At 40.0% G+C, this 22,851-nt stretch overlaps 1 protein-coding gene across 2 annotated transcripts; it reads right to left on the bottom strand.

Annotated features, from left to right (window-relative positions):
* Positions 1-223: 223 nt before the first annotated feature.
* On the bottom strand, positions 224-22,303 carry klhl20 (kelch-like family member 20). Of its 2 annotated transcripts, XR_014889412.1 has the most exons (15): positions 22,170-22,303; positions 19,863-19,926; positions 16,207-16,464; positions 15,976-16,084; positions 15,361-15,567; positions 10,249-10,407; positions 9,972-10,066; positions 9,739-9,854; positions 9,399-9,582; positions 9,149-9,292; positions 8,894-9,027; positions 7,454-7,662; positions 7,240-7,346; positions 6,259-6,815; positions 224-326 (listed from the first exon to the last, which is right to left on the bottom strand). XR_014889412.1 is itself a non-coding variant. In XM_085253610.1 (14 exons), exons 2-14 carry the CDS (start codon positions 19,883-19,885, stop codon positions 6,731-6,733), a joined length of 1,830 nt encoding a protein of 609 aa, XP_085109736.1. In that variant the 5' UTR covers positions 19,886-19,926; positions 22,170-22,303; the 3' UTR covers positions 2,867-6,730. The 2 variants fall into 2 exon arrangements, 1 of the variants encoding a protein (XP_085109736.1); XM_085253610.1 differs by lacking the exon at positions 224-326 and having other exon boundaries at positions 2,867-6,815.
* Positions 22,304-22,851: the final 548 nt, after the last annotated feature.

Below are 22,851 nucleotides of genomic sequence, written 5' to 3'. Positions count from 1 at the left end.
CCACTGAATACAACCCATGCTACAGTACCATACAGTGAATATTCAGCTTTTAGTGAAGTAGATGGAGACGCAGTGAGTTCTGAGTTAGTGTTGGCAAAAAACCTCTGCATTCTGAGTGAATTTTGAGGTGGCACAAGATGTGACATGACAGTTAAGATCACTTGCTATGAAGATTCAGACTCCACTCAGACTCTGTTTTCCCAAGAAAAACAGGATGTGTAATCCCCCTCTTCCACCCATAATTTACACCGATTGACATGACACCACAGCTTTGATGGGAACTCCAGTGGGGCCAGTGCCACACCAGACTACCTTTAGCCACACCCCTGGATAAAAACAGAGAAATAAAAAAGATCATTATATGAGCAACTTCTGTGACAACAAAAGCAAATTCTTCTCTGATCTTTTCTCTGACAACAACAAGAAAGTTAAAAGAAACACGATCGTCTGTTGTGCTGCTGCGACTAAACATCATTTTACTTCTCTTCTGTCATTAAAAAAAATCCTTTCAGTAGTTGGGAGACAAAGAGCAGGCTGCTGATCCTTAACCAGTTCTTGATCCTCAGTGGTTACCTCTTATCTTCTCAACAATAAATAGAATCAGAATCACCAAAACTAAACTGCAAGGGATGCGGAGCAGAGACCAGGGTTCAACTGTGAAACCTTGGACATTAGCAACCATATGGAGCTGTAATTTAATGGGAAACCAGTCTTGTTTTTGAAACCACATGGATAGCACCTGACCAATCAGTAATGGCCTGGAGCATGTCAAACTTCTGTGTTCTTCCAAAATTTCTTTATACCTAATCCTAAGCTTCTGGTTATAACTTAAAAAAAACCTAACAGTGGTAAGTTGATTGAAAAAAAAAAAACTAATGAAAGTGATGGTAAGTCCAATTCTAGACATGCACCAGTTGTCTTGTGTAACCAGTACAATTAGTAATTCAATATCTGTAATGTATTCAATTTTGATTTGAATGAATTAGGTATAAGAAAAAAGGGTATCACCAGTAGTTATGCTATTTTTTTTTACTTCTTCTGTGTTAATATAGCTTGTTTTCAGATCTACATTTCACTCTTAAAGTTTTCCTTCAAATTTTGCCAGATAGTGACTAAAAATGTACTCTTTTTTTGCAGTTGTCTGCTTGGCTCTTTTATGGAAACCAGTCCATTAAGTATCACGCCATAGAAATGCACAACCCTGTATAAGGGTGTATGCTTGTGCTCAGTTCAGTGAATTAACTCAAATCTCTTCATTGACCTCAACTTGCACTATAAATCTGAAAATGTTTTGAAAAATGTGTCACACAAAAGTCCTCTAATATGCTCCAATAACACTAAGATTGAGATTTTGATTTTCCATGTATTTCAATAAGTGCCCTGCAAAAGGCTAAATTATAGATGATATAAAAGATGGACGCAGCTTCTAGGTCTGAAAAGAGAAGTCAATGTGGAAGTCCCTTAAGCCTGAATTGTTTTAAAAAAACCATCTTGTTATTTATAAGTTTGTAGAGTATGACCCTACAATAATGCATTAGAGAAAACCCCAACAATCATATGAACACCAATGAACGCCCTTTTAACAGGAAAAAAAACTCCAACAGAACCAGGCTCAGGGAGGGGCGGGGCCATCTGCTGTGACCAGTTGGGGAGAGAGAAGGAAGACAGGATAAAGACATGCTGTGGAAGAGAGACAGAGGTTAATAACAAGTATGATTCAATGCAGAGACTATTAACACATAGTGAGTGAGAAAGGTGACTGGAAAGGAAAAACTCAATGCATCATGGGAATCTCCGGCAGCCTACACCTATTGCAGCATAACTAAGGGAGGATTCAGGGTCACCTGGTCCAGCCCTAACTATATGCTTTAGCAAAAAGGAAAGTTTGAAGCCCAATCTTAAAAGTAGAGATGGTGTGTCTCCCGAATCCAAACGAAGCTGGTTCCACAGAAGAGGGGCCTGAAAACTGAAGGCTCTGCCTCCCATTCTACTTTTAAATACTCTAGCAACAAGAAGTAGGCCTGCAGAGCGAGAGCGAAGTGCTCTAATAGGGTGATATGGTACTACAAGGTCATTAAGATAAGATGGGGCCTGATTATTTAAGACCTTGTATGTGAGGAGCAGGATTTTGAATTCTGGATTTAACAGGAAGCCAATGAAGGGAAGCCAAAACAGGAGAAATCTGCTCTCTCTTTCTAGTCCCTGTCAGGACCTAAAATGGCCTAAAATTAGCTAAGACTGCTGGGTCTAGAGATGCTTTTTAAGTAACGGTTTAACTACTGCTAGCTTGAAGGCCTCTGGTACATAGCCTATTATTAGAGATAAGTTGATCATACATTTGGACAGGTTTCTAGAAATGCTTAACCAACAGTTTTAAATTCTCCCTAATGTCGCCTGCTCTGGCCCCTGGAAGACAACTACCCGTGTTTGGTGGTGTAGCTTTGCATGTCTCAGAATAGAATTGCCAATTAGTTTGATTGCCGGGGGGTGTCGCTGAGTGGGGAGACAGAATTAGACACATGAACTGGTTGGTGTACCAGGCTTCTGTTTAAACTACATTTCCTCCTCACTGTCACCCAGCCATCCGGTTTCCCCAGCTGCTCAGGACAGTCTGCAGGGGGACAGCTATATAGGGGGGCCTACGCTACCTTCGGCTCCACAGGCTACAGGGACCTGGCTATTTTGAGGGTGCAAAGCAGAGTCTCCAGTTCAGTGATCCTGGCCTCCAGAGCTGCAAACAGGCTACATTGAAGTATCATTATTGCTAAAGGAGGCTGAGGGGTAATTAAACTTACTTAAACTTAGACTTATATCACTTTTAACAGAGAAAAAAAAAAAAGGAAAAGAAAAAGAGAGAGAGAAACCCTTCCGGGAAAAAGTTTAATCGTTGTCATAGTGAACATGGTGAGCTAAGACAGCTCGCTGATACACAAAAACAAACATCTGCAATTACAACCACGTTTTGGGTGAGGCTTCTCAAAAGGCTATCGACTGAAGGCTGGCTGACAATTATAATACAATGCATCATTAGTAGAACATATGACAGAAATACCACTCAGTCTGGGAACCATATTTCTCTTGCTTTGGTCTAAAATCTTTTCCAAAAATGAGGTTTGGTCTGCCTTGTGTACTTATAATTCCATCAATAACTGCTTCGTTAAAAGGTTGAAAAAAAAAAAAAAAAAAAAAAAATCATAGTTGTTTATAAATCAAGGACTTAACACTCATTAGAACAAGCATGCTGTCACACAGCTGAAAAATTGGGTGGTTTAAATAATAAAACATGCTTCTTACAACAAAATTATGACAACCAAAGTAATAAGATGCATGGACTCTTAAACTGAGTGGCATTTCCTTGTAATTCTGTGGCAGTTGAAAATAGCAAAATGTTTTTGGAAGAGTCTTCAAGAAGCAGGCAAACAGTTGTTGTTCAGCAACTGCGTATGTGTCACAATTCTTCAACATCCAAAAAAATAAAAAATAAAAAAATAAAAAATAATGAAATGGTCAACGATTCATCTTTTCAAGTGAGCATTTCTGAAGCATAAACATTCATTTTTTTTTTTTAAAGTGGAGCTCTGCAAAGAGTAACTACACAAACAGACAGCAGTTCTGCCTCTTGAAATCCTCCCCTGTGTTAGCAGAGAACATAATCCAAAAACTACCCAAAAAAATGTAAATAAATTAAAAAACAAAACAAAAAAAACAAAACAAAAACACCAACATTCAGGTTGTGACTCGCTCGCTTATGACATTTTAGTTTATAATAAAAAAAATAAAATAAAAATAAAAAAAATAAAAAAAAGAAAGAAAATAAGGAAAAAAGGATGTTTCAGATTCCATAGTTTAAAGTGCAGAGCTGCTGTAATGAGCTGCATGTGACACATGTAGTGTTGCATGTGGGAAAAGAAAACTGCTTCTGCACAGCATCAAGGCAGCGATGCCTGAAATGTATGATTCCCCAGCTGACCTGTGATTCTTTTTTTCCATCCCAATGTCTGGAAACACCTTTATAAAATATAATTAAGAAACAAAAGAAAAGATAAAATCTAAAATACATTACCAATCACAGTGCAATAAATTCGGAGAAGATTCATTCAAAACTAAATTTCACCATCTATTTAAACTCTGTGAGAGATCAGTTGTACAACCATGTACCACTCCTCATCTGTATCACCCTTTTCTGTATAAGTGCTGCATTATGAGCGTCCACCAGCAGGCGGTGCTGTTACACTGTATGATGACAGAACAAAAGCAAGGATGTGGGAACTGAAAGCAGAACAAAAATGGACCTATGGCTCTGTAAACAAATATATATTGTCACACTACTACGCACGTAGCAATTACTTTATAGTTAACAGTTCTATTCATGTGGTCCATCCTGTTTTACTGCATTTTTAAAAAGGCTATTCACACAACTCTGAAGTTTTGAAACAGAGACTGCAAAGAAGGTAACAGAACTCCAATTTTTTTTTCTCCTCCACTTCCATGAGAGATGCCTGATTTCTGTGATTAGGGACAGTATGGCTACAGAAGCAGAGTCCTTTCTGATTTTGAATTAATTACAACATCATTATGCGAGTCTGCGAGGTGCAGCATAAGTTGTGGTAAAGCTGTCACACAGAGAATCAGTTGGATGGCTTACAAACAGGTCCATCTGTAAGCTATCCAATGTTTGTAATATTTCAATATGATGATGATTTCTTTTTAAAATGAACTAATTTTATTTTATTTTTTTTTTTAATTGCACTGGCTATGGCTAAAAAGAACAGATTTCTCTGTGAGCTTTACTGTAATGACACGCAGACACGCCAATCAGCTGTGTCCACATTTGATCAGTGGGCTCAGTGTCCAGTACAGTCAAGCAACCCTGTTTGCTGTGCATCAGAGAGCGCTCCAACATCATTCTGTGTGTGCAATTTAAAATGCTCTTCAATTCTTTCTTTCTACACTGCACATTGAACAAAATCAAGGAAACTTCCTGAAATTGTATGCATGTTCTTAAACCTTAAATAAATTCAAACAAGATGGAATTCTTGGCAAAAGACTCTTGGTGCCGGCAGTGTGATGAAGCATCATCGAGTGTTCCCAAGTAATTTTTTTCCCCATGTAGACATTAACGGCTGCCTGTGCCATCTGTGATTGAATTTCTAGTACGCAACATCTTTACTCATATTTCGAATGTTCAACCATTGCTAATCAGCTAGCCTTGGCTATTCCTATTTCTGGTTTTCCTACTTCCTGGTCAAATAGACTGCATGGACAAAAGTATTGGGCCACACTTTTTAAACGTTGAATTCAGCCGTTTCCAGTTCTAGTGCTGCAGTTGTAAAAATCAAGCATCTAGCCATGCAGTCTGACTTCACAAACATTTCCTAAAGAGCTTATTGAATTTAAGCATGACACTGCAATAAGCCAGTTTAATGTTTCTTCCCTCCCAGATATTCCACAATCAACTGCAAGTCGTCTTATTCCAAACTGGAAGCATTTAGGAACTGCAGCCTCAGAGTGTTAGACCACATCAAGCTACAGAGTGAGGTCACCAGGTGCTGAGGTACATGGTGTGTTACCAACACTCGGTACAAAAATTGTGCGCCAGGAGATCATAGCATAGGTCTCTATGGCTGAGCAGCTCCTACGGGTATTATGGTAGGTGACCCAGTAGTTTGGTCCATAGCTGTGCAGCTGTTCTAGTCTTTGATGCCAGGCAACTTCCAAAAAACAAGCTCATCCAAATATACCATCTTGGACAGCACGAGTTCTTGTTCTACTCTGGACAACTGTCACAAGCTCGTCTCGACTCTAACCAGAAAATACAGTCCAAGATGGAGAGCCTTTTTGGGAAAAACAGAAGAAGTTCCTTTCATGGCACAAATCTAATCATTTGAAGTGCTGAAGTAACATTCGAGGTTGATTTTTGATGTCTCGGTCCACTTGGGGTGAATTACATTCTTCTAAATAAAACAAATAAAATCTTTAAAGACCTCAATCAACAAAAACAGCTACAGTACCAAAAATATGGTTTTCCTCTGTGTGTCCATAGTAAACATGCAGATGCCTTCAGAAGGAAGCTGCCTGACTGTTACTGATTAATGCTACACATGAGGCCCAGAGGAAAGCTGTACGGTTCAAAGCCTATGCCAAACGGAATGAGGGAGTTTGAGCTCTTACAGTCAGTATGCAATGTTGTATCACCAGGAAATCTCACAATGAAGAGAAAGTATGTTTGCCCACTGGGTGTCTGTTCTTTAAACTTACTGAAGGCGGTGGGTGGTCAGCAGCAGCAGTTTAGGGGGGGCTGCCATATAAAGCAAAAGGAAGATGAGCAAGGCTTTCGGCTGCTGTTAAACTTCTTCAGAGGACACTCACTCCCAGCAGCTTTCTTGACTAAAGGTAAGCACCGGTTTAAATCCAGACCACAACGCTTGGAAAATAACTTTGAAAAGGTTCGTCCTCTCTGAACTAGAAGCTTAATGGTACTTGGTAGACTTCCGCTCTCAGTGCACTTCATGGCGACCGTGGTCAGTCAGTTAATGACTTTGATTTGAGGGTTGGGGGTGAAGTAAAGTTCAAAAGTTTGTCCTTCTATTGTCGTCTCATCTCCCCGTCCTCCTCATGGTTCTCACATGTCCACCTGGTTCACAATGTTTCTTTTGGAGGCACAAGAGTCAGCCAGAAGAAGCGCCAGCTGATGAGAAGTGTGTGTGGAAGGAGAGGGGCGGTGGTGGCATTACCAAATATGGGATTCACAGTGAGTCATTTTAATGACACCCACTCCTCCACCTAACCGGCGGTAGTTCATTCCTCCGTACAACCTAGAAAGAGGAGACAAGTCAAAGAATGCCAACAATGCAAACACAGGGCTGCACAATTAATCCAAGTGTAATCTCCATCACCATTTTTGCTTCCCACAATTATATAATCACATTTGAGCAATATTTAAAATTCTTGCTCTGCCATTGAAAACACAAAGAAAAAGCCACTCAAGCACTCCCTAAAACTCAGCCCCTGTCCACATGTCTGCATGTACTAATCACAGCTGTTCACTGCGTCATGCAGCTTGAAGTTCCCTGCAGGAGTCTGTGTGGCTGCAACCAGAGTTAAGATTAGCATTTGTGTTCAGTGTCACAGCTATGAATTTATTTAACACATGTAGACGCACATCACATAGCTAAGTGTTTGACAGCTGTACTTGATGTATAGTAACTAAAGAACTGATCCTACTAGAATACCATTTACCTCCACGTGTTGGCGTCAGGGTCATAGACTTCTATAGTTTTCAGATACGTCGTGCCATCAAAGCCTCCAACTGCCATCAGTTGACCATTAACCACTGCTAAGCCCACCTACAGACACACATAGTTACTCCAATGCCTCATACAACATATGGTATCATTTAAGGTGTGCATTAAAATACATAAACATCCATCATCACTCTCCAACACACACTCACCCCACTCCGTCTGGACGTCATTGCCACTACAGGAGACCATTGATTGGTCCTGGGGTTGTATCGCTCCGCGCTGCTTAGCTCTGTGGTGTCGTCTCTACCTCCCACAGAGTAAATCATGTCCTGATAGACCGCACAGCCAAGGTGCTTTCTTCTGGTTCCCATGGGGGACACTGTGTGCCAGCGGTTCTCTTGAGGGTTGTAGCGCTCCACTGAAGAGGAAAGAATGAGGTGATTAAATAACAGGAGAAAATGGCATAAATATATAGACAGATTTCAATCATTGGTTCAACTAAGAACATCGTTCAAATGTGGTTATCAATGGGAAACAAGAAACACCACTTACATACAGTTTGGTTTGCTTTACCATTAACTTTAACCAATAAGAGTAAGTGTAACTCCTTAGCTATTGGTCATTAAAGATCATCATCATCATCAAGCCTCTGTAATTGTATTCAAGCCCCAAATTGCAACCCTAAACTGCTCCCTGTTGGTCAAACTTAACTGAAAAAGTTTCAGTTTTTATTACACTGCTTTTAGACATAAGTTACAGCATTTTGTCAGATAAAGTATCAGTTTTTACACACAAATATAATTCAACAAATTCTTTTAATCTAAGTATTTTAAAAATGTTGCATTTTTTTAAATCCTCAGCTTTTCAACTAAAATCTGTCTAGTTATGTTTAGTAATTATAGTAGTCAAAATGTGACACTGTGCACTGGAAATTGTTATAGCGATTCAACTAAAGAAAAAGAAAAAAAAAAAAAAGAAAGAAAGATTTAAGACATTTGACACCCATCCAAACTGAGGCATGTTTGTCATTTGTTTTAGTTTCTGTGTATTTTTGACATTTAAAATATTTATTTTTAGGCCTTTTTGACACTATAGAGGACGGGAACAGAGAGCAGTGAATGACACACAGGAAATGTCCAGAGCCAGACTAGAACCCAGGCCCCTGCGGCAGTCTTTATCTAAATGTGGCTCGCCTGCTCTGTGAGCTGTTCTGGCAGCAATACTTCAGACATAAAGACTTGAACAACCTCCAGGGAGAAAACTGAAGGCAATTCTGAAGTGCCAAAAACTGCAGTTCCCGAAGTGGCCATTTGAGCCTTTTCCAAACATTTGTCCATCAAGGACTGTTAAAATGTTAAAATAAAGTGCATAATAACAAAGAAGTTGTTTACACTCCTATGGATTTCCCCCCTTTTAAACATTACAGCGATCATTTTTGTGCTGCCATATGGGGCTGCATCTGCTTGCTGTTTGGTATAGACAATCTATGCTCTCATTTGGTGAGTGAAATGCCACTATTTGAGATTAGTCTATTACTTGGCACCAATTAGCAGGTACCTGATAACCAAATCTTGCTAAGGTTAGCAGATGACTTAGTATTTCTCCATCTTTTTTATACAGTCCATGCTTACACATGATTCAGTGCACACCTGTGTTTAATGGAGATGTCCCATCAGATCCTCCTACAGCATATAGAAATCCTCCCAGTACAGCCACAGCTACACCCAGTCGCCTGGTGCTCATGGATGCGACACGAGTCCATTTGTTTTCCTTGGGATCATACCTGAACACAGCCAGGTTGGCCATTTAATTCCAAAGAATCATTTTTGCATTAAACTAACTTTTATCTAGTAGCCACCAATGGAACTGGAAACCCAAATAGTATAGTACAGGAAATCTGCTACCTTTCAACTATGTTGAGACAGGAAACTCCATCCTGCCCTCCCACTGCATACAGATATCCTCCAAGTACAGCGACGCCAACACTGGTGCGACAAGTACTGGTGGGGGCCACATCGCTGCTCCACTGGTTGGTTTTAGGATCGTATCTAAAGTGGAGGTAATCATGTAAATAGTAGAACAAGACACACACACAAACAGACTGTTGGAAAGCTGTGAATATCTACAGTGAAAGCCTCAGGGACTTCCGCTGACCTCTCCACAGAGTTGAGATATGACGAGCCATCGTGACCTCCCACTGCATACAATAGATCATCCAGGACACTGACACCAACTCCACATCGCCGCTTACTCATTGAAGCTACCATCCGCCACTCATTAGTCTGCGGATCATAGCGCTCCACACTGGAAATAGCGTCACCGCTGCACCAACCTCCAACTGCAAGAGAAAGAAAGAAAGAAGAAAAAGTAAAAAATAAAAATCAGGCTTTTCCTACAAAATACCAACAGTCGACTGGTAAGGACTTAAATTAAAAACAAATAAAATGCAATATTAGGAAATCATGGTTTTAATTTCTGTGCCTAAGATACTGACCTGCAAAAAGGACCTCTCCACATCGGATGGGTTTCCTGGGTCGGGTTCTGGGACCCTGCATTAGCGGTCTCTCCTGTGGTAGCAGCAGGTAATTCTTGGCCTCATCCACCAAGTCTCTGTAACATTAACCCCAAAGTAAACAGTTTCATATTAACCACAATAGCATCAATTTCCTCGATTATATGTGCACAAGCAGGATTTTTACCACTACTCCCCTTACAAACAGCACTCACCTGCACTCCTCGTCACTCTTGATGAGTGGATCTGAACCCACTGTGCCCACGAGGAACTTGGGGCTGAGGAGTGGCAGGCGGACATGCTGTAGGACCTGCAGAGCAAATACAATTAAAAAAGTCAAGCTTGAAACATTAGTCAGACTAGAACAACTAACTAAAAATGTAGTTCACAAACTATCAGAAAAACACTCAAACTAAACTAACAAGGAAAAATGGACTAAGAGAATTAAACCAAAGGAGATGTTGAATGTACTGCAGGCTTCTAGCGACAAACCTGGGGTAGCTGAGGTCTTCGCTCCTGGATGCTGTATTTCACCCAGGCCATCACGGCATTGAAAACCTGCTCCTCACTCCGCACGTTCAACTCATCACTGGAGATTATGTCAATGAGCTGGTTGGCAGGCAGGAGCATGAACTCCTCACTTTCCATTACCTACAAAAATGAAGTGCAACAGACAGTCAAAGAGAGCACTGTTTATTAAAGGTCTCAGCACATCAGTCAGCAAATCAATTTTCATTACCATCAACGTCAAATAAATTGTATTCACACTTTTTAAAGCAATTCACCTTTCTCACAAAAGCATGATGTGAAATCTCATTTCTACACTAACAAAAGCAAAACCTGTCACGGGGAATAATCTCGCTCTGTCTTTTCTTCTCTCTGTTCTTTGTTTTCCAAAGACAAATTGGCTTTTAGCTGATGACATTAAAAATAACTGAGGTGAGGTGACTGAATAGCTCTCATCAGTTCATTTCACAATATTTTAGTTGGGCTAGCATCCTGACTTTCTCCACTTAAGATCATTGCCCTGTTGATGCCTGCATTGCCGTTGCTCTGTAAAATGTGTTGGCACAACTTTGAAATCATTGCGTGAACATGGACTGGAAGGAATCTGGGCCTTGAGGTAGCAAAGTGCAATTTTTAACATAATGGCTTACAGTACTGAAAACAGAAAATTCACTTTAAGACAGAAGTCTTAAAGGAGACCTACAGCACTGCTGTAACACTTTCTCAAAGTGTTACTGTGGACTAAGGTAATGCCACCTAGAGTAAGTATATGGTTAGACACCACGTTCGGAAGATTTTTTTTTTTTTTTTTTTTTTTTTAAAATGGGAAAGAGTACAATAACCTCAGTGTCTGAATTTAGCAGGAAATTAAAGGTCGTTCTTTATCTTTAAGACATCCTACAGTTTAATTAGTTTGTGTATTCTAGTTTCATGGATAGATAAAGATGGGTATCGTTGCATAGCAATGAAAATGCAAGCTATAACTTACAATAATATTGCGTATAGAAATGGCCCTAGCACAGAACCCTTTTGTGTGTGAACAAGACTCCCTATTTATTAAGATAAGATTCAAACCACTGTAGTAAAACATTGTGGTCAACAGTACTGAATACTGCACTACGGTCTAGCAGCACAGAGAATAAGAGTAAGATCATCTGTAACCCTCACTAGTACTGTGATGAGATCTGAAACCCAACTGAAATTCCTCTGCAGATGAAAGAATAGCTGTAAAACAGATAACTGATAAAGATTTTATTTTATTTTTTTAAATAAAAGGACGGGGAAAAGATTGGTCTATAATTAGCCAAGACAGCTGGATCAAGTAAAGGATGATGACACAGCTGTTCAAATATGTCTCTAGAAGGGACAATACTTTGTGTACCTTCTGAGAGAAAGGTTTATGATCAGGGATTTGGTAATTAGGTTAAATGACAGCTGTTTAAAGCCACGATTTTCAAAGGACGGTAAGGTCTTGCATCATGCATGCTTTGCACCGTGCGGGTATATTTGTGGTGTTCGTTGCCTTTGTGGAAACATGGTATTGACAGTTTGCAGTGCATGCTATTCAGCTTCTTTTTCAGACTTTCAAATTCAATTTTATTTATATAGCACCAAATCACAACACCGGTTGCCTGAAGGCTCTTGTGCCCTGTGATATGTTGGCCCTTTAAACAGCCAAAATATCTTCACCATCTTTTTCAGTATTTTCCTTGTCTTTGAAGCCTTGGGCTAATTCCACTGGCGCTTCAGTTTCTGTTTTCTAGTTTCATCTTTTATCTGCTCACACTCCTTACGCACTGGTATGTATAGCTTCAGTATCCAATAGCCACTTCCCTACACTGTATTTGTTAAACTAACTTGAGATGGCTATAACTCTGTTCCAACCACATGACTGATCTGGCAATTATTTATTTATCTATCTATCTATCAAATTTTATAGCAACCATGTCTCATATGAAGGTTATCTTGTGATAATCTTCTTTACAGGAAGTGCAGAATTATTAGGCAAGTTGTATTTTTGAGGAATAATTTTATTATTGAACAACAACCATGTTCTCAATGAACCCAAAAAACTCATTAATATCAAAGCTGAATGTTTCTGGAAGTAGTTTTTAGTTTGTTTTTAGTTTTAGCTATTTTAGGGGGATATCTGTGTGTGCAGGTGACTATTACTGTGCATAATTATTAGGCAACTTAACAAAAAACAAATATATACCCATTTCAATGATTTATTTTTACCAGTGAAACCAATATAACATCTCCACATTCACAAATATACATTTCTGACATTCAAAAACAAATCAGTGACCAATATAGCCACCTTTCTTTGCAAGGACACTCAAAAGCCTGCCATCCATGGATCCTGTCAGTGTTTTGATCTGTTCAACATCAACATTGCGTGCAGCAGCAACCACAGCCTCCCAGACACTGTTCAGAGAGGTGTACTGTTTTCCCTCCTTGTAAATCTCACATTTGATGATGGACCACAGGTTCTCAATGGGGTTCAGATCAGGTGAACAAGGAGGCCATGTCATTAGTTTTTCTTCTTTTATACCCTTTCTTGCCAGCCACACTGTGGAGTACTTGGACGCGTGTGATGGAGCATTGTCCTGCATGAAAATCATGTTTTTCTTGAAGGATGCAGACTTCTTCCTGTACCACTGCTTGAAGAAGGTGTCTTCCAGAAACTGGCAGTAGGACTGGGAGTTGAGCTTGACTCCATCCTCAACCCGAAAAGGCCCCACAAGCTCATCTTTGATGATACCAGCCCAAACCAGTACTCCACCTCCACCTTGCTGGCGTCTGAGTCGGACTGGAGCTCTCTGCCCTTTACCAATCCAGCCACGGGCCCATCCATCTGGCCCATCAAGACTCACTCTCATTTCATCAGTCCATAAAACCTTAGAAAAACCAGTCTTGAGATATTTCTTGGCCCAGTCTTGACGTTTCAGCTTGTGTGTCTTGTTCAGTGGTGCTCGTCTTTCAGCCTTTCTTACCTTGGCCATGTCTCTGAGTATTGCACACCTTGTGCTTTTGGGCACTCCAGTGATGTTGCAGCTCTGAAATATGGCCAAACTGGTGGCAAATGGCATCTTGGCAGCTGCACGCTTGACTTTTCTCAGTTCATGGGCAGTTATTTTGTGCCTTGGTTTTTCCACACGCTTCTTGTGACCCTGTTGACTATTTTGAATGAAACGCTTGATTGGTCGATGATCACGCTTCAGAAGCTTTGCAATTTTGAGACTGCTGCATCCCTCTGCAAGATATCTCACTATTTTTGACTTTTCTGAGCCTGTCAAGTCCTTCTTTTGACCCATTTTGCCAAAGGAAAGGACGTTGCCTAATAATTATGCACACCTGATATAGGGTGTTGATGTCATTAGACCACACCCCTTCTCATTACAGAGATGCACATCACCTAATATGCTTAATTGGTAGTAGGCTTTCCAGCCTATACAGCTTGGAGTAAGACAACATGTATGAAGAGGATGATGTGGACAAAATACTCATTTGCCTAATAATTCTGCACTCCCTGTAATCTTCTTTTCTTGACATTCATTCCATCATACATGCATGTGTGGTTTCAAACAAATGAAGGGGAAGGAATTACGGAAATGCCAAACTATAAAAATGAGTTTTCAGCATTCGCTTAAAAGAAAAACTAGAACCTCAGTTTTACCAAAACAGAGAGGAAATTAGAATACATCCAATTAGTAACGGCAGAGAAATGTTCCTTGAGGCAGGAGAGGCTGTTGAGGTTGTTGGGCTTGACAGAAAAATATAACTGTGTTTCATCCTGCAAAGCAGTGGTAAGAGATCCCATTAAAACCATTAACTAGGTGACCCAGGGGTAACATATAAAAATAAATAAATAAACAGAATTGGTGTAAGGCTTGAAGCCTAGGCACTCCACAAACGAGCGGTGCAGATTAGAGCATACATTGATTAATATGAATTCTAAAATATCTGTTTGATAAGTATGAAAAAAAAAACAAAAAAAAAACCAACTATTAAGGAGAAGAACCGGTGATCCCAACCCAGCTTCATAGTATGCTAATAAGTAGCATTATCAACAGTATCAAAGGCTGCAGATAAGTCAAGCAGGACATAAATGGATTGCTCACCTTTATCCGAGTGCATAAGGACATCATTAATAATTTTCAATGTGTCTGTAACCTGATTGGAATTTATAGAAAATATTATTTACTCTAAAATCCGAATGAGTTGACGACCAACAACTTTCCTAAGGATTTTGAAAAGAAACAGATTGGAAATTGGCCTATAAGTATTTAAATCAGTGGGCTCTAAGGAGGTTTGTTTTTTAGTAGAGGGACGACGCTGGCTGGAATCCAGCCAGATGAAAGGGACCGACTGACAGGCAGGGTCAAGTGCACAAGTGTGACACTATATTCAAAATATCTGTTGAAGAGATTATTTGAGAGAGACTTGGAATATGGAGAGCAGTCTTTTTCCGTCTCTGTTCAGCCTTTCTTCATTCTCTTCTTTGGTGAATCTGACTTTTAACAGTGCGACATGATGCTGAATTGAAGAGCATATATTATTAAACCAGTTAACTAAGTCACTGATATCTGAAAAAATAGTTTTTGATGCAGTTACATCTGGGTTGCACATCACCAGCTGTTAGTATCTGCACCTTCACAGCCCGTTTGTACTTGACAGTGTGTTTTTGCCTGAAGTGGAGAAAGTGATGCTTTCACCTTTAGCAGGAACAGATTTCTATTTTATGTACTGTGATTTGTTGGTCTAAAGTCTGAAGCTTTGAAGTAGCTCCAACTGTCGTCTTTACCTGCATTTGTCTTCTTGTTGTGCGCACCACAGAACGTAAATGTATGGCCTTACTATACCAACAACACCATGATATGGCACTTTTAGATCATTTACAAATGTAAACCATTTTTATAACAGACGCATTTGGCACGACAGAAAGAAATCTCTATATCCTAAATGTATACTAACGTATGTATACTAAATGTAAATTTTGCACATTCAATCTAAAGCAACATGTAGAATCATTGTAACACGTAGCACTATACAGCGATTATAAACGACCGTGAACAGTTGTATGTGGGTTCTTACCTCCTGAAAATTGTGCTGGGTGAACTTATCTGCAATGCGGAGCAGCTCGCGGCAGGAGTGTGTGTCAGCAAAGGCCCTGATGCCCAGGCAGTTAGATGGATCCAGCTGCCTCTTAAGGAACTCGCAGCACGCCTCCTGGATCTCAGCAAGCTGGAGGAGGCAGGCTGCAGGGAGCAGCGTCTGGACATTCCCCTCCTCTACAGTCACCTGAAAGGGTGCAGATCAGGACATCAGATACACTGAGTTTTTTAGCTTTAGCAACTGATTGATCACAATGTGTGGTCTCCACAGCTCCTCCGTTTTTATGCATTCAAACTGTGGCTCCATGTCAGTCTCCTCACATCTTTTGAGAAAGTTCTGCTATAGTCAAGGTTATAGCCAAGAAACATGTTTTTCATTTTAATCATAGACCTTACTGTACTCTGCAGGAAACAAAGCCGCCTGCAAAGGTTTTGCTCTCCTGATTCGTACTTTTGGAAAACTTTGCCATAGACTTGTTTGGACAGGTTTTTTTACATTCAATATGCAGTTTCATCAGTTTGTCTTTTTTTTTTTTTTTTTTTTAAACTTAATGTGCACCTGCGGTTAATTCTAACAGCATGCTACCATCCCTACCTGTGATGTATAAGCAAAGTCAATCAGCAGCTCCATGGCTCTCTCATCAATGTCACGAATAACCACTTCCGTCTGCCTGCTCTCTGCCAGCTCTCCAGTAAACATGGCCCTGAAGAAGAACGGGAAAAAGAAAGATGACATTATTTTTTGTGTCACAGCAATCACTGGAGTCCAGGAATTTAGCTGTAAATAAACTAGCCTGATGTGGGATCACACAGTGTCTCCTCATACCTGAAATAGGGGCTGCAGGCAGAGAGGATCACACGGTGCGCGTAGATCTTCTTGGCACCCACCACCAGCACCACGTCACAGAGCTCCCGGTGTTTTCTCAGCAGGTTGATCACCTCCAGGGTCTGCCTCGGGTGTTTGTCTGAGACGTAGGGCATGCGTGCAGGCTGGGGGACCCCTTCAGGGAGCTTGTTGGGGTCCCCCAGAGTACAGCGGCTGGTGATGTCCATTCCAGTGGCGTCCTGACGTGCGCTGGTGGCCCTGACATTAGCACATATCAATATACTCTTAGTTACATTAAATTAATTTCAATTAGAATAAGCTAGCCAAGAACCCACAGTGATGGTAATGCTGAGAGAATGCTGACCCCAGCCAGGCAGTCGGACCACGAACTTTAACAGGTAACAAAAGTGATGAGCAGTCAGGCTGCGCCCTCCATTTCTACCACTCATGTTTCTAAAGTACAATCACTGTGGTGATCACTCTAAAGTCTCTTTGTGCTCATTTTCATCTTTGCATTGTATTAATATCTAAATACTACGGAAAAGATCATGTGTGTTCTCATTAGGATGTGTTGGTGTGTGAGACTGTAGCTTATAGGTTTATACTTGTAAATGACAAGTGCGAGACAAGGTGTTTCAGGACATTTTGCAGAGAAACACATAAGTAACAAAGTACTTTCTCGTGGGAGTAATTAAGTTATATAGTGCATTACTTTACAAGAAAAGTGTTCCGAGTACATGCTAGGGCTGTCACGATTAGTCACGAATACGTCAACTATTAAAATCGTCGACGACTGATTTAATAGTCGACTTGTCGTTTAAAGCTTTGCAAGATCCCGAAAGACGCAGGAATAAGTAGTAGGATTTAAGAGTGTAATAACGGACTGAAACAGAAGACGGCAGCACTGCATGTACAAGGACCTCATATCACCATATCACCCCCCCTCCAAAAAAAAAAAAAGAAAAGCACTTCACTCTCAAACTGCAGGCTTACTTGTGGTTCCTAGGATATTTAAAAGTAGAATGTGATGCAGAGCCTTCAGCTTTCAGGCCCCTCTTCTGTGGGCCTAGCTCCTAGTTTGGATTCGGGATACGGACACCTACTTTTAGGATCAAGATTAAAACTTTACTTTTTGATAAAGATTACAGTTAGGCTTGAATTAGGTGACCTTAAATCCTTCTTTAGTTATGCTGCAATAGGCTTAAGGCGCCATGGGTGGCTTTGCTCACAATGAAAAGGAGGAGAATAGGTCAAAACATGAAGCCAAGACTTTGTTGAGTGGTTTTGGGTTTTTTTTTGCAAAGTTATTTGCACAAACGAAACTCCTCCCCCTTTGTGTCTGTGTGTCTCTGAGCTTCTGTACAGGATTATCAATAAAATACCGGTAAAAAGTGGCTAGATCGTAGCCGCAGCAGTTCTGACAGAGGTTTCTTCCTGTTATAAGGGCGTTTTTCTCTTCCCACTGTTGTCAAATGCTCGCTCATAGGGGGTTGTCTGGTTGTTGGGGTTTTCTCTGTGTTATTGTAGGCTCTTTACCTTACAATATAAAACGCCTTGAGGCGACTGTTGTTGTGATTTCATGGTATATAAATAAAATTGAATTGAACTGAATACAGTGTCAGTCTATGGCCATCAGCTGAACCTAATATAGCAAGGTCAGTACCCTGCATGTGCCTCAGCCAGTGTAAACTTATCCACACCGGTCGGTTGACTTGGTGTACCCCTGCATCTTTTTAAATCCCAGGATGACTTTGGGTTTGGGATTTACTTCAGCTCATGTTCCCAGTACTGGTCAAGAATTCCTAACACCTGAACGCATCCTCTTCACTTTGTGTCCTTACCATTACAGATGGGAGAAATGACATCATTGCACATACATGACCTTTGTTAAAGACGTTTTGTGGATTGTATTTAATACATAATGTAAAGTTTCAAATCTTAGTCAAAAAAAAAATAATCAGCAAATAAATATCCTTTGAGTGACATATTTTCACATAATAATGTGAAAATAAAATGCAATGTAATACAGGGCAACTCAGCAACAAGACAAAACTGCTGTGATATTTTTAAAAAAGGAACTTCATCTAGCCAGCATTCACAGGAACTGTTGGCCTGAGGAGAAAAGGTCATGATACACTGAGCCTCTAATGCTTTCACTCAAAACATTCTGACCTTTCATTATGTCATTTGAATTGCCCTAACAGTAACAGTAGGAAAAGTACAAAATTAAAAAGCTTAAGTAGGTGTGACGTTTTAAAGACTGGAGTCAAAGTAGTGGGGTAAATGAGGAGACATAAATGCTGCACCTATAGAGATTTTGATTTAAATTTAAACTGCTCCAGACTCTTATCAGAGACATTCGGGAAATTTTTTATACTCCTGTAATTGGATGATGTCAGAGTAGGCGCCATTCCTACACGATTAGCTTTGGCTCTGGCGACACCCCACCGATCTGATGTTCAAACCTTATGTTTATAAGTGGCAGCCAATCAGATCAAAGTCTCTTAAAATGTGGGTGGTCTTTAGAGGGCTAAAATAGCTCATTTCAGACAGAAGATGAACTGAGGGGCCACACCAAGGTAGTATAAGATAAATAAGCATCATTTTGAACAATGACTCATACAAAACTACTCCAGTAGCCAAAGATTACAATTATGGACCTGAAAATTGACCTAACGAGTATCCTTTAAAGCTGCTGGTTGCACAACACAGGCAACTTTTAACTATAAAGCATAAAACAATAATTAGATACTGTCTTAGTGTTAACGTCTTAAATTAGGTCCTACCTACCCAATTACACACAGCTATTTTAGTTTTATATGACAAATGTAGAATTACGCTGTTTCATTTCACATTAATGACACTAAAACTGCCTTTACAATTAAACTTCCGGAAAATCGGGTCAGGATATTTTCTTTCCTCAGACAGAACAGAGAAAAGAGTTCACCTCAGTCACATTTCCAGTATTCTGTGTGGTTTCTGCTTGGACTGCACGAGTTCATGGCTGCAACACATGCATGAAACAGCTCATGTTTATAATCTGGATGGGACCTCAGCCCTTATACACTATTATGTTACATTATACAAAAATGCTAATGTTGATCATTCTTCCCCCACCCAAAAGAGAAAAAAAATAACCTAATGTCCATCCCGTTTCACCTGTAACATGCACAACAGACTCCATGAACACAGTTTTTCATTTTGCATAGTGGCTCTGGTGTTTCCCCTTACTGTGAAAAGTTTATTTTTAGCCAGTCTTGTTTCACAGACTCCTGCTCTGCATCGTGACACCACCTATCTTCTCCAGTGGGCCATCAAACCTAAATTTAAAAGCCCAACAAAGCAGCAGAGCTAAGGTCAGTACCACCAAGTGCTATAGAGAGTTCTGGGTAGAACTTCTATTGAACCAGCCCCTTTGATCCCGTAAAGAAGGGATTTTTCTGCCTTTTAAGCTTATGTGGTGACATAACAAGGTGTCAATGAGCCATAGAGGATCTTTAACGCTCACACTGAAGGAATTTGATTGAGGATTTCCGTGACTACCACATCTGATATAATACTGCCGTTAAAAAGAAAATTGGTAAACAGTAACCAAAGAATCTGGAATTAACAGCCACATACTTTTGCCATTCTTCCCAGAAAACTACCACACTTACCTGCGCATTGGCTTTGCATCCATGCACTGAAGAACAATGTTTGGTCCTATACTTTCAAGTTAACCTGTGAAGAAAAACAACACAAATCAGCATTTCCTGCAGTTAGTCTGACCCCCACAAATATAAGATAAAAACTAGTATTTTTTTATATCTGATTTGTGATTCCTGCCTGCTGATGGGAAAAAATTACAACCTCTTGTGACAGCAGAATAATCATTTTTTCCTGTGATTTACTCCACACCACAATCCTACCTACCAAATTGACCACTTCTGTCAGCAAGACTGAGACCAAACAATCTACTGCTATCAAATTATGATCCTGCAACAAAACCTACCTTTGTATGCGTTTTGCTGACACTATGTGTGTGCAGCCTTCTCTCTGTAAATGTTCAGGAACTGGTGACTCAGTGTCTTTCCGCTTCCTTCACATCTCACTCCACTATAACAAATTCTTATAGCCTTCTTCCATTCCATCAATTATTTCCTATCAAACACTTTTATCATCATATCAACCAGTATCACCCCTCTGCTGCCAGTCTTAATTTAAGTTTTTTTCCACATCCAATAACTTTTTTGATACTCACTAAAGCATGGCTCTCTATAGGCAATCATAGTCCTCTTTTCCTCTTACCTGAGGCACACCTACACCAACCCTGGCTGGTGGGGATTGCTGTCATTTTTCTTTTTAATTTAATGCATTCCCATTTTACTGCGTAGTATAACTTCATTCGAACATCTTGGCTTTACCAGAAAACTCTGAAGACCCTGGAATGATTTCAATATTTTACAGTCCACCTAGGCCAAACAATGTTTTACCCAAGAAGTTATCATACTTTACTCCAAATTATGATCAAATTCTTATCCTCAGTGATTTTAACATTAAAATTATGTTCTAACTGGTCAACCATCAATGACCATTCTAAATTTCCCTATATGAATGAATCCATCCAAGCATTCATTCATTCATTTTCTTCTGCTTATCCATTTCATAAAAATCACACACTTGATTCTAAAAATAAAATATCAATAGTGTAAATAAAAATAAATATCTCAGCACTGCCAGCAGCTCTCTGTCTCACGAGTGGCACAGAATGCTAAGCTGGCTTCCACCAACTGTTGAGTTAACAGACTGCTATCTATCTCCAAACATACTACAAGTAGCTCTCACTGTTTCAAACTTCAAACACACTGCTACCATTGCAGCGAGATGGAAAGAGACAGCAGTAAATGCTTAAGCCTACTGTAATTAGTGAAGATCAGTGGACAGAAATGAGCTGAACAGCTGAAGTTAAATATCAAGATTTTTTTTATGTATGTAAATAACAGTTAACTAAAAAAGTAAGCTAATTCATTACATTGTTTAACGGTTGCACCTTTTGTCTAAAAGTAAACCTCTAAAATAAAAACCCCCACACAACAACAAAACAACAACAACTGGCCTTACTTCCAGTTGATGTCACTCATTCAAAACCTGGAGTCCCTCCTTCACACACACATTCTTTCTTCCTTCTCGTTTTTGTCATATGGTTACACTGAGGTGTCAAGTGTTTCAGCCAGCTGCTGCTGCACTAGATTAAATTAACCCAATCAGAGAGAAGTCAGAAAACAAGACCCCAAAATGGAAAGCGCTGTGTGGGTTCATCCAGACAGTAGCGGGCTTAGAAGGCTCATTTTAACGTAAGCTTTATTTCAAAAATATCCCCAATATTACTCCATCGGTCTACATTAACACAAGGCAGCTCTCTATGAGTTATTTATTTTTAGCTCTTCGACATGTAGCTTAGCTAAGACACGCTAATTGTTGGCTGATAGCTGCATTAGCAGTTACCAGACTGGTTGGCGATTTATGATTTCCAGTGCTGTGGTAAGAGTTGTGTTAGTATGTGACTTAGCCAAAGAGGAGATAAAAGGAGAAGTAACGTCTTCCGAGGCTAAATGCGTTCCAAAAAACTGAAAATCGGGACTAGCTTCTTAACGCTACTTAACTTCCCGAGGATATGTGGGAAAGCTAGTGCTACAGCTAGCACTGAGATAGGAATTCCCTTCACAATACAAACGTTAAAACAACCTAATACAAGCAGAGACAACAAATTTAAACTATAAACGACATTCAAGAATAATCCAAAGCGTTTAGACTATTTCTGGTCGTCAGAGATGCTGTTTTAGCATCAGCCCACAAGCCACGGATTGAATATTATAAACTGTAGTGCTAACATTAATTAAATCAGTAGTGAGCGGTATATACCGATACCATAAGCAATGACAACTACGTAGGAAAAAAGCAAGAGTGTACGAAACGGGTTTTACCTTAGAGTTCCATCCCAACCACAGACATTAGTCAGCCAGGCTCTTAATGTTTACAGTTTTAAGCCGTCGGTTGTTGAACTCCGCAGCTTTTCTTCCTCGGTAATATGCGCATGCCGAATGTCAAGCGCCACTTCCTGATAATTTGATTTCAAAATAAAAGTAGGGGACTATGTCATCGCACGTAAAGATAAATAATAAAAAATAAAATGTACCTGAAGTACTGTGCAAAAGTCTAGTGTAAGGGTCTATAAAGTAGTTTGTACTATTCCAACGAGCTTGAAAGTCAACATTTTGTTTGAGCATCTTTTTTCTACAACACAGCCTGTCCGAGTCCAACAGGACAATGCCAGTGCTGATCGTGCTGATCGTGCTGATCGATGTAGCGGTTCCGAATGACAGCAACATCAGAAAGAAGGAACACGAGAAGCTGGAGAAATACCAAGGGCTCAGAGAAGCGCTCGAGAGCAGGCACGTGCAGGGGGGGGCTTGAGGGGCTTGAGCACCCGCCCCTTTCCTGATGAGTGCCCAAAGTGCCCTTTTGTTGAAGCAACTTTTCAATTTTTTTTAATTTTTTAAATTTATTTTTTATGTGTGTGGGCGCGCGGAGTCCTGTCTGTGCTCCTCAACAATAATATTTAACTATTAATCACAGTTTTGCTAAATAAAAGGATCTGGCTTGCAT

This window comes from Mchenga conophoros, linkage group LG18, assembly GCF_057382185.1.
Source record: "Mchenga conophoros isolate Kocher_MC1m ecotype Shallow Benthic linkage group LG18, M_conophoros_male_GT1.1, whole genome shotgun sequence".
In the NCBI taxonomy this organism is placed as follows: domain Eukaryota; kingdom Metazoa; phylum Chordata; class Actinopteri; order Cichliformes; family Cichlidae; genus Mchenga; species Mchenga conophoros.
This window is presented reverse-complemented; position numbering and strand designations above follow the sequence as displayed.